This window comes from Lupinus angustifolius, unplaced genomic scaffold, assembly GCF_001865875.1.
Source record: "Lupinus angustifolius cultivar Tanjil unplaced genomic scaffold, LupAngTanjil_v1.0 Scaffold_3_147, whole genome shotgun sequence".
Taxonomy (NCBI): domain Eukaryota; kingdom Viridiplantae; phylum Streptophyta; class Magnoliopsida; order Fabales; family Fabaceae; genus Lupinus; species Lupinus angustifolius.
In genome coordinates this window covers 6,878-19,643 of record NW_017716962.1, presented here as the reverse complement: position 1 = coordinate 19,643, position 12,766 = coordinate 6,878, and the positions used below count along the sequence as shown (strand labels likewise).

At 28.7% G+C, this 12,766-nt stretch overlaps 1 protein-coding gene across 2 annotated transcripts; it reads right to left on the bottom strand.

The window, feature by feature from the left end:
* Window positions 1-7,661: 7,661 nt before the first annotated feature.
* LOC109337261 (thaumatin-like protein 1b) lies at window positions 7,662-10,606 on the bottom strand. 2 transcript variants are annotated; one of them, XR_002106424.1, is made up of 3 exons: window positions 10,470-10,606; window positions 9,572-10,310; window positions 7,662-7,704 (listed from the first exon to the last, which is right to left on the bottom strand). XR_002106424.1 is itself a non-coding variant. In XM_019574193.1 (2 exons), the coding sequence occupies exons 1-2, from the start codon at window positions 10,519-10,521 to the stop codon at window positions 9,634-9,636; spliced, it is 729 nt and encodes a 242-aa protein (XP_019429738.1). In that variant the 5' UTR covers window positions 10,522-10,606; the 3' UTR covers window positions 9,447-9,633. The 2 variants fall into 2 exon arrangements, 1 of the variants encoding a protein (XP_019429738.1); XM_019574193.1 differs by lacking the exon at window positions 7,662-7,704 and having other exon boundaries at window positions 9,447-10,310.
* Window positions 10,607-12,766: the final 2,160 nt, after the last annotated feature.

The window sequence follows — 12,766 nt, the reverse complement described above, 5'->3', positions numbered from 1 at the left end:
ATACCCATCATGTTAACTCACAGGGGATAATGAAAAGCCTATAAGTTAACGCATAAGGAAGGTTATGGTCCCCAACACACCAAATCAAATTCAGTTTTATCCTCTCCCCATCAGAGTAAAAATGTAAGTCCTAAGAGGAATCAGGGATTTGGTTGAGGAAGGCCATCGTACCACAAAACCTCTTTCAAAAACATAGATCAAAAGAGCACATCCAGGAACATGGATTCAGGTATGACATTGCACCATTTGTTTCATATATGTGTGTGAGAATCATGAGATTCAAATTCCTAGGATTGGTATTTCACCAATTATAAAGAATTCTCAACACAAGAATGAAATGAAAGTGGATAAGATAATGTTCCATTAATATTGGTTAGGACCTTTAATTTAGAGGTCTTACTCTATCAGTTAACTTTTGTAATAATTCATAAAATGGCAGTAGTTTCCAATAATTGTCATGTTATTTCCTACCAATGTAATATGATTTGTGCATCCAACTCAAATACTTACTATTTGGGAAGAAAAAGAAGATTAGAAGTGAAGATCTAGAGGTGAAGAATTCTAATTTAGGGTTCAAAATTTCATTTACGAATAGAGACTAATATAGTACTTAACTTAAATCTTGAATGACTAAAATGAGTGTTTTCATGGAGAAGTGAAGAAGGAAGAAAATAGCACAAAATGATGTCACTGTTTTTTTAATCTTTCAATTGTTGACTATCATTAGCCTTAGTTCATCGAATGAAGAGGCTAGAGTTGTTTTGTTGTTGTCTCATGTTGTGCATATACAATTGGGACTACACCCCTTACTTTACAAAATATTATTACTTCTATTAACTACATAACAAAAAAAAAAAAACTCCTACCACCTTATCATTTGTCATATGTCATATTTACCTTCATTTTTTCTCTCGTAAATGGTTTCATAGTAATCATACGTACTTCTCTCTACTGTATTTCTCTTTCTTGATTATAGTAATAATTTAATAAATAACTATTGCATTATTTATGACTACACCTTAAATTGCATTTGAATTGTTATTGATGTCCATGACTTTCTCTTTCTCTTCCAACAATCTTTCTCTCTCAACAATCTTCTTTTTATTTGGTTTCATTTCATTCTTTTATTTCATTATGTCTATTCATTATCATCGTTTTCTTTCTCTTCCAATCACCCTCTTTAAAGTGCAGTTTTTTATTTGTTTTGTAGATCTATTTTTATTTTGTAAATTTGATGTTTATAGTACATTTTCATGATCTTTTTGTTTATTTTATAGATATGTTTTTATTTTGTAGATCTGTTTTTATTTTTATCATTGATTTTTTTTTGTTATTTTTTTTATTGATTTCCTTATTTTGTAGATGTGTTCTCATTGTTTTCATTATTTTGTAGATCTATTCTTCCAACATTTCTCTTTCTTAGCGTCTGGTAAGCAAGGGTATCTTCCTCAAGGAAGACCAAACCTTCAAAACATATGATATGTACTTAATCTTCATTTATATATACATTCACTTACAATATCACATTTATTTTTGTTATTAATATATTTATCTCCTCATCTTATCTGACTTTAATCATTTTTTCTCTTTATTTGTAGTTTGGTTCTTCCTTAAAATATTTCTGCAGGTTAATTTTCTCTCTATACATCTTTTATTTTACTTATACATTTTTTATTCAAAGAATCACCATTTTAATTTTTTTGTTTTGCATGTTTCAGAAACACTAGACTGTATCCTTTCTGAAATAAAGTAAGAATCATAGTTAGTTATTGATACCTTCGTTTTTTGCTTCATGGTTAGTTATTCACTCACTTGTGGATTTTGTATTTTATTTTCTCTATTCGATGATTTTTAATATGTTATGTTATTTAAACACTCAATTTTGCTCAATATTTGTGCTTTTAGAAATTTTATTTAAACATCATTATCTTATTTTATTGTTTGCTTAAAAATTTGTATTATTTGGGTTGTCAACAATATGGATATTAATTACCAAATTTAAGATTTCCAAATTTTGAGCAATACTTATTATGGATATAAATTTGTAGAACTATAACATATAGTTCAAAACTCATGAAGAAATATAATAGTTGAAATTTTTTGTATTAGTTACAAAAATAATATATAAATTTGTGGATTATTACAAAATGAAAAGAATCAATTAACAACATAAACCAAGACCTATGAGAAAGAACAACTAAATTAAGGAATATATAAAGAATCTTCGTAACAATTATGGAATAAAAAATGTAATCAAGGAGTATATAAAGAATTTATAATTATATTTTACAATTGCAATATTATGATCGTATTATTAATATCAGTGTTGTTGGAACCGGACCGGACCGGACGGTCCGACCAGTCTGATCGCTGACCGGACTTGAAAACGGCCATGGTTTGCCGTTTTAACCGAATAAGAGTTGGACCGCTTTGAACCGGAAAAAATCCGGTCCGACCATGTTTAACCCGGTTAAACCGGATTAACCCGGGAAGTAAACCGGACGGCTCACTTAAAAATAAAAAAAATGGGACAATGTTCTAATATTTTGTTTTACTACGGTCCAAAAAAGATAAATGGGTATTATTTCAATATAATTATACATAATTATTAATTATATAAAGTTTTACATTTATATATAACTATATATTTATAAATAAAAATTATTAATTATGTACGAAATCACCCGGTCAAACCGGACGGTTTAACCGTTTAAACCGGTTAAACCTAATACGGGACCTCTGCCGGTTTGACGTCCGGCTCGGGTTTCACAATACTGATTAATAGAATGAACTATGATATTACAATTAATGAGGAATTTTGATAATATTTAATTTATTTCATAAAATTAATCATTTTTAATATTAATTAAAAAGAAAAGTTGATAGTTCACAAATGCTTCTTTTCCTATAATTAAGGAATTATTGGCATTAATTATGATGATTTAATTTCTACTTTAAAATTATGTATTAAAGTTGTTATGAAACTTTGAAAAAATATTTTAAATATAGTAAATATAATATGTAGTAATTACACATTTAAATAGATGTTAAAATGTTCTCGATTAATATCATTTAATTATTTATGTGTCATCTATCATTCCTTGCATATCATTAAAATATTATTGTATAAAATTGTACAGATGAAAATATATAATCAAGACAACGATACAATTTTAAAATATTATAATAAACTATTAGTAATTGTACATAATCGCTTCAACAAAAAATATAATAACATTTGTCTATATTAGTTAGAGTTATATTATTTATTTTTTCTTTACATTTCTCATAACTACGTCATTTCCTATCTAATGACATATACATTTATTAATTTTGATAATCCAATAAATGTCATATTCAAAGTACTTATCCAAATCTACAAGATCACTAAAAAATGGAAAAAAAATTATAAACAAAAACAATACTTGAATCAACTATTGAAATTATTGATCAAATAAATGAGTATGTGTTGAGTTTAATTCCAAGTAAAAATATTTATAATCCAATTCAATGAGTTATTAAGTTGTTGATGCAAATATTTTAAAATTAATAATATTAGGTGATGAAAAAGAACACAACAATTTTGATTCTATTGATATGTGTAATGCTAATGATGGTCAAACATTCAACACCTATTAACTCATCAATTTTTAAACTCATTTGCAATTTTTGGTTTTTCAGATCATAAAATGAAGTTCTTCCAAACTATGATATTGTATATATTTAAAATTTGTCAAGTTGAACAATGAATGAAATTGAATTTAGAATGATATATCAATTTCAAAATAAGAAAATTTGAAGTTTTATTATACTTAGAGAGACGATGCATATGTAATATATGTATGTTCTTAACCATGCAGTAAGCCTCATTCATGAAAAGTCATAATGATCCCTAGTGTTCTTATTTTTGATTTTACCTATCATCAAAATAGAAATAAGACGTGATATTTACGCAATAATTTTCATGTCAATTATGTGAATAATCATAAATTTTACTTGAATTAAATCACTTTAATTTATCTAATAAAAATAATAATCTAATATACATTTAAACTTTGCATGTTGACTCAAAGTTTCTAATACCAATATCAAATTAACTACAAAATATTACATTAACTTCCCACACAATTGATCAATTATGAATGGAGAAGAATGAAAATGGTGATTTCATTTGTCTACTATGTCAAAGTTGAAATATAAAAATTACACCACTTCAATTACTTGAATGCTCATTAATCATGTTTTATCTTTACATGGTGATATTGAATTATATATTGAACGTTTTAAACGCTCCCTCTAGTAGTGATTCAAAATCGTCACCTACAATTATTTATTTTTTAAGTGGGCATCTAAGGACGGATATTTTTGCCGCGATTTCAATCCGCCTTTAGAGTGCTTCCAAAAAAACTGTAAAGAGGATCAATATGAATTCAATTTTGTAGTTATTATTCTTTAATAATTTTTGGGACTCCAAGTTACTAAATTGGCTTTGTTTATGAGAAATGTAAATATTAGCATATATATATATATATATATTAATCAGCGGTAAGGAAGGTTAATAATTAGCTAAATTATTTGCACACCTATGATAATAAATATGTGTGATAATTATAATGTCGTATATATGAATGAGAAGTTAGTCTAAAAAACGAATTATTATTTAATATGCACTATTATGAATCTTGACGTAAGTTACGACATTATTTGAATTTGATCATATTTGAATATAAAATATGAAGTGAAAATATTTATCTTGGTTACTTTGTTCTTTAAGTCTCCTCTCGTAGTCAATGAATAAACTGAAAAAGGAAGGAATTGGATTTAAAAAGACTTTCTTTTTGGTTCTGTCTAAGGGTTTTTTTAGGCCAATCATGACCATTTTTCACACTATGATTTTGAGCTTCATTAGATCGATGGACAAGAGAATATATCTCAATGTAAACATTGACAAAATATGTCAATGGTGAAACCATAAAAATGTGTTAGGAGACCTAAAGAAAATAGTGTTGAAATATATTGTATCATGTAAATACTAGTTTATGTGAGTATTGTAAGACTATATTGTTGTGTTTAGTGATATAAACACCGTATCATGTCGGGCGGTTCGATCGGAAAATCGGTGAACCGGACTCCTAACTGGTACGGTACGAATGTTGAACCAGCCAAGTATCAAAATGGTTGAAAACCGGTGAACCAGCTGGAATTTAACTAAACCGGCCGGTTTATACACATTTTTTTCTTTAAAAAAACTTAAAAATCGATTACACGGTGACCCCTCTTTTCAACTTTTCTTCAACACTTCAAAGCACATGCTTCCAAGGCATACGTAGATTACACCTTTTGGTTTCTAACATTGATGTGTAATCTCAGTGACATTTGTGTAATCTTCGAGTCAACTGTTTGAAGATATGATTTGGTGCAAAAATGGAACCTCGATATGAGACATCTTTGACTCTTTGGTGTTAAATGTTAAAACTTCAAATGTATTTGTTTTGTAGGGTGAGTTATGAACTTATGTCATTTATTTATATTTTTTTTTTGTTAAGTGGTAGTTTTGGATTGATATATATTTTGCAATTTATACTTTGAATTTGTTAAAGACTTAAAATTGTTTGTTTATGCGAATTTTGAGTAAATTATGAATATGAAGTATAAATTTGAGTATCTACCTATTTGAATTTTTTTGTTATAGGTTTATATATATATATATATATATATATATATAAATATAAGCAGGTATGTCCGGTTTAACCGACATACGGTTTAATTACTGAACAACGGGTTGAACCACTGTACCACTATACTAGTACCCTAACCGGTTTGATAACCAGTACAGTTTTAACAACACTGGTTGAGTTAGTTCTAACCCGTGTTATTAGCTTCTAAGAACAAAATGGTTAGTTGAGGTTAGTTAGTTTTTGTTAGGGTAGTTCGTTTTTGTTAGGGTAGTTAGTTTTTTTCCATTCATTTTATATAAAAGTTTAAATCTAACTTTGTACTTCATCAATTCAATATTCACTTAATGAATGAAAAATTCATATCCTATTTCCGCTCTTGATTCTTAATATAGTATCAAAATGATAATTATCATTTCATGACTTCCGCGCTTCAATTCCTCCATTTCATCCATCAGACCAAACTCCTTCACAAATTGTTTGTTGTACTATCTATCTATCTATCTATTTACTATTTAATAAAAAAACCTCACTCACATACATGTGTCATCACCTCCTTGAATTGCCACAAGTCACACTCACAACAAAAGTTTTCTCACTCAAAGAATTCTACTACCTCCAATACACCCCACCACACCATAACATTTGTTATTATCTCTTGATACATCTCTTTATCTTTTATTCTTCTTCTTTTTTCCATATTTTTTCTCTCTCATTTTATTACTAATTAGAGAACTTCATCTCTCTTTCACTCCTTCATTTTAATACTCTACTTTTTTTCAACCATTTTTGTCTCTTCTTGGTTTATATCATTCTTCCATTTCAAAATTTCTTATTTGAAAATGATTTTATGCATGTAGATCTATTCATTGATGTTTTTCCTTTGAAGATGTAGTATTAAAATCTTTATTTATTTATTTTGTAGATATGTTATTATTGTTGGATAACTAGAGGAGTGAGATGTCTCTAATGACAAGGGCATCGATGATAGTTCTATTTCTATTTGATCTGGTGTCTCTTATTGTTTGTTCACCCTTGAAGCATCATTGCAGGTTAGTTTTTCTATATCTCTTTGTTGTTTCTTTATTTGTTTATAGAATTTTCTATTCAAAATAATCATTATTGTAATGTTGAAAATGACATGAACAGTGACGAGATCGTAAAGAGAAAGAAAAAAGTAAATAATCTCTGACACTTTAGTATTTTCACTATTTCTCCTTATTTTTCTAAAAAATTGTTAAAATGCCATTTTGCTGGCTAATCTTGAGCAAAAGTGTATGTGAGTATGTGAGATTATATTGTTGGGTTAGTTCTAATTCAAGTTATTAGCTTCTAAGAACAAAATGGTTAGTTACAATTAGTTAGTTTTGATTAGAGTAGTTAGTCTTTTCCTTTCTTTTATATAAATGATTCAATGTAATTTTGTATTTCATCCACTCAAGATTCAATTCATTCATTCATTCAACGAATGAAATTCATATCCTATTTCTGCTCTTGATTCTTAATAAATAGTTTGCACATTGACAAATCCATCTATTAGATAAAATAGGTTTCTTGTCAATGGTACCGCAAGTTTCATTAGGTGACTCTATTTTTTGGTTTGAGATGGATGTGGTTAATGATAGTGTGTATGTCAAATTTCTTGGGAGCAAGTGCATTTTGGTTGAAGACATACTTCTTGCCACTAACAAGAAAGATCTTGGTGATATGTTGATTGTTAAGGGATACAAGAAAGATCATGATACATCGAGACTCGTCTCATGTTACTCTAGGATTGTATCTCATGTTACTCTAAGATTGTATAATGAATTTATATCGATAAGGTTTGACATTCAATAATGCAAATTAGGTGATATGTTGATTGTTGAGGGAGATAAATTTAATCATAGTCAATGGCCAAACCAACATACCCCAATCCAAAATAAGTAACATATATATATCATAAATTTTATTGGATGATAAATTACTACAATCACATATAGAAGTGATTATTTATTCTGATCATACTATATATCTTATTTTTTCTAAAGTAACGTAGACATGATAATTATTGTCCCTTTCCTAGATAGCTAGGAAGATAAAGATGGAGTTCAAGGGCAGATTTAATGACGGTAAAAACATTTTGCCGTGATTTCAAATGGCAATTAATATACTTTCAGAATAAATGTAAGGATCGATATGAATACAAATTTATGGTTATTATTCTTTAACAATTTATGTGACTCCATTAGTACAATCAGTCACCAAATTGACTTCTCTTGTCTAGATTACTTATGAAAAATGTTAGTAAATTGACTTTTCTTGTGCGGATTGCATATGAGAAATGTTAATATGTATATGGCTGAAAGGAAGGTTAATAACTAGTAAGACTATTTGTTCATATATAATGGTAAATATGGGATAACTACAAGGTTTTATATCTGACTGATAAATTGTTCCAAAAAATGAGTTATTATTGGACGTACACTATTATCAATATAATATTATACTATGTATGTTGAGGTGAGTTATGCCATTATTTGAACTTAATCACATTTAAATTTGATTATATTTGAATTTAAAATATAAAGTGGGGATATTTAACTTGTTTATTTTGTTCTTTTTCAGACTTTAAGGTTCATAATGGTACCAACTTTAAGAAATGTATAGAGAATATTTTCAAACTATAAGTTTTATAATTCCAAATTAAATAAAAATTTGTATGAGAACAGCTACATTCTTTGAGGAAGAATCGAGTTTAATTCAATAGCCTATTCATACATCTACTTCTGATGAAGTAAGTACAAATTTGTTGAAACTCTAGTTCAAGATGAATTAGTCGTTCCTATAGAACAAACTCAAGATCCTCAAAATGAATTAATTATTCTGGATAACTACATAGTATTTATCTGAGATCATGAGGAAAATGAAGGTATGATGCAAAATGATCTGATTAATTTTCGTGAAGTCATACTTGATTTCAATTCAGAAAAGTGGATTGATGCAATGAATAAAAAATTTAAGTGGATGCAAGATAATAAAATTTGGGAACTTGACCCAATACCATAAGATGTCAAATATATTGGTTACAAATGTATATTTAAGACCAAATGAGATTACAAATATAAAATGAACAAAATTAAGTCTCGCTTTATACCCAATGGATTGTAAACTCAAAAGGAAGATATTGAATTTAAATCGAGACTTTCTTTATGGTTCTATCTAAGGCCTCTTTTAGGACAATCATATCTTTTTTTGCACATTAATATTTGGAGCATAATTAGATTGATGTTAAGAGAACATTTATATAAATATTGATGAAACTATTTATATGGTGAAACCATAAAACTTTGTGTAAGGAGATGCAAAGAAAATGGTTTGCAAATAGACAAATCTATCTTAGCTAAAATAGACGTCTCGTCAATGGTACTGTAAGTTTTATTATATGACTCTCTCGGAGAAAGTACATTTTCCAGGTATAGGGAGAAAGTACATTTTTCCGGTATTGTATGTTGATGACATACTTCTTGCCATTAACAATATAGGCATGTTGTACAAATCCAATATATTTTTATTAAGAAATTTTAATATGAACGATCTTGGAGACACCTTCTATGTATTAGGGACCCATGTACTACGAGACTGATCTCGAGATACTCTAGGATTATGATGAAGAAGCTATATCAATAAGGTTTTGCATGCATGAGTGCAAATTAAATGATATCTTAGATTGTTAAGGGAGACAAACTTAGTTCTAGTCAATAGTGAAATCAACATACCACAAATCCAAAATAAGAGAAGTATGATCTATTTTATTGAATGATAAATTAATACAATCACCGATAGAAGTGATTATTTATTCTTCTGAGGTCATACTATATATATGTGCATTGTAATTGCACTTATTTTTCTCCCACAGTAACGTAGACATGACAATTATTGTCCCTTTCCTAGATAGCTAGGAATATAAATATGGATTTCAAGGGCAGAAAGTGATGGCATAGTCGGGTCTAGCATTGCAAGTAAATGTACTGCTCTTATCATCATAAGCATAACTGTAAGCATCAGGACATTGCTGTTCAAAAATTTGAGAGTAGTTAGTTGGAGGGCATGTAGCTGCTGTGTTATGGTCTTCGGTGCAACAATATTGAGGTTGATTGAATGCCAAGCAAGCACTCTTGCAAGCAATTACACTCCCATCAGACCCTTTGAGTTGCAGCTCTGTGGGACATACTGCATTGATATTCGCGGGACAGCTTGATGTTTTGCATTCTCCACTACCACCTTGTGGAGACACTGACATGGGCACGTTGAACCCATCCACGTTGCTCACATCATAGAAGTCTTGTCCTCCATTCTCTGCTACTGTGATTTCTATCAAAGTTGCTGGTGGGATCGCACCTGCACCATTGCATTCAACTAGACCAGAGGCGCAATCAGCGGTGGCACAACTGAATTTGCCGTTACTGTTTGAGCACCCAGTCCTAGCCCAAAAGCGACCAGACCATGGAGTTGGGAGGTCCACGGAGTTGGAAGCACCTGATGCTAGCTCAAAACCAGTCGTTGATAATTGAGGCTTTTGGTCACCAGTTAGGGTCCCTGGCCACACGGTGTAACTGCACCTGTTTGTGAAGGTAACTTTGGCTCCTTGAGTCACTGCATACAAATTAATAGTCATGAGCTCATTGAAGTTTATTGTTTTAATGCAGGTTAATAGGTATACCCATTACCAAGGGGAATTTTATTTCTTACATAATCGAAAGACACATACAATTCTAAAGTAGTAGAATGGAAAACGTAGTTGAAATATATTACCATAGAAGAAGAATGCAAAGGTAAGGTAGAGAGCTACACGGGTGGTAGTCATTGTTGATGGCTTAATGTTATGCAAATTGGTATAAATGGGGAGTTCTTGTTTTTGAAGGTTGCTGGTGAAGTATGGACTCAATGTGCTTTGCAATATATATAGGGAAATAGGCTTGAATCTTCAACGATTCATATCATGTACGTGGAGCAATCATGTGTACTAAATGAAGAAGTTTGAGTTAGTCCAAGGGCTGTTTGAGACCGCCATGTATGTATGAAATTTCTCCCTCCATTTATTACTAAGTGTCAGTTTTTCAACAAAACAATTATTCATTTTTAGATTACACTCTCATAATAATTATACATTTTATTATAGAGAAAGAAAAGAAAACTATCATAAAGTATGTATAAAGAAACAGAGTTTACAAGTTTCTTAAGAAAATGTTTTTCGGTACAGCTGATTTTATCTATCAATATAAATATAATATATTAGTACCATGACATGTGGAAAAATAATCAACTATTTTCCTAAAATCTAACATCAGTGCTTGATATCTATTTTAAATCTACCATGTTCAAATATTAAATAATTTGTTTTATTTTAATTTCCTACACAATTACGTAATTTAAATGAATTCACAACATATAATGTAAATGAAACAGTATTCATAATTTGAATGTTGATAATAATGAAATTAATACTAATTTGAAGTTATTATAAAGCAATAGGAAATTGTTCTTTGCCAGAAATATTTTCTATAAAAAAATACTAAAAGTAATAAAATATAATTTTCAAATAGAATCTTTATAACAATAATACCAAAATATAAAATCTAAAGCTAAAAGAAAATATCATGTTTGAGTCAATAACAATAGCTATTACAATCATATTTAAATTCTTGCCTTGATATATATTAACCAGCCCAAGAATTTAATAGCGATCAACCAATTTTATTATTATTATCATCATTATCATCATTATTATTATTATTATTATTATTATGATTATTATTATTATTATTATATAAAAAATATTGTTGTTATTAATATAAAAAAAACATTATTCCAATCTAAACTATTATTTATAATTTTAAACTTTTACAATAGAACAATTTAAATTAAGTGCATGAAAAAATTTCTCTCCTTTGTTGTAAAATTGTTCACTGTTTCGTTCCCTCTTAACACAATAGAGCAAGTTTTCTATGGAGAAAAGTCTTCAAAGAGACAAACTCTATCTTCTCCATATAATCCAATTTGGGTTTGAGTAGAAGCCTTATCATCATTGTTTTTGTTCATGGAATTTTCCAAATACGTAATTGTGTTCATAACTCATTACGTACCGCATTTCACGCCATAAATTAAAGGCTGCCTGCAGTAGGAAGATACTTCCCACGTCATATCTTATACAGAAATAAATATTTGATTAGAAATTATAATTCTCTTATATAATCAACCTCTAAATCTTATTCTATTGCAAGAAAAGTTTAAAATACATTTTGTTAAATATCATTTTTTGATAATGTAGAATGATTTATAAACCAATTTTAGGGGAGGATATATAATACTTCTTTTTCATTGTTATAAACGTGTAATATGAATTGGACGCTATGGGACGAGTTTGGTTCTTTACCTTCCTCCCATTTAAAAGAGACAAGTTCAATTCATGCTAAAGGAAGTATCCTGAAATAGTGAAATGTGTACGGTCATTGAAATATATGCTTTGATGAGTCATTTTTAACAATGAGAGAAGTACTAACTCTAGTAAGCTTGATGATTTTTTTGGTACTATCAAGGGTATATCCTCATTCTTTTGGATTGAACTAATCTCTTTTTGAGTTTGTGGTTGTCCCTCCTAACAATTGTCGTTCCTATGAATTGAACTCTTGACATTTTGATTATCGTGAGGATCTAGCAATACCTTACATCACTAGATCAACATCTTGTTGGTAGAAAACTTCATGTTTTAGTAACAATAAGTGTGATACATAAAAATAAGAAGTCTAATATATTTTCAAAGTGTTAAGTTAACATAAAAAATCCATATGTCTATTCCAAGATTTCTGATATCAAATGTGATATATACACTTTTATTTAAACATTAATATTATTCATTTAAATTAAAAATAAGAACAGTGAAAAAATTAAAAAAAACCACGAAAAACAGAACACTAGGAAAACAACACCAATAGTATACAATTATAATTTTAATAATAAGAAAGTGTTAACTAATAAGGAATAATACTTTTAACAATTAGAAGTTATTAAAATCTATATTTTATATTATCAATTGCAATGTTAAATACACT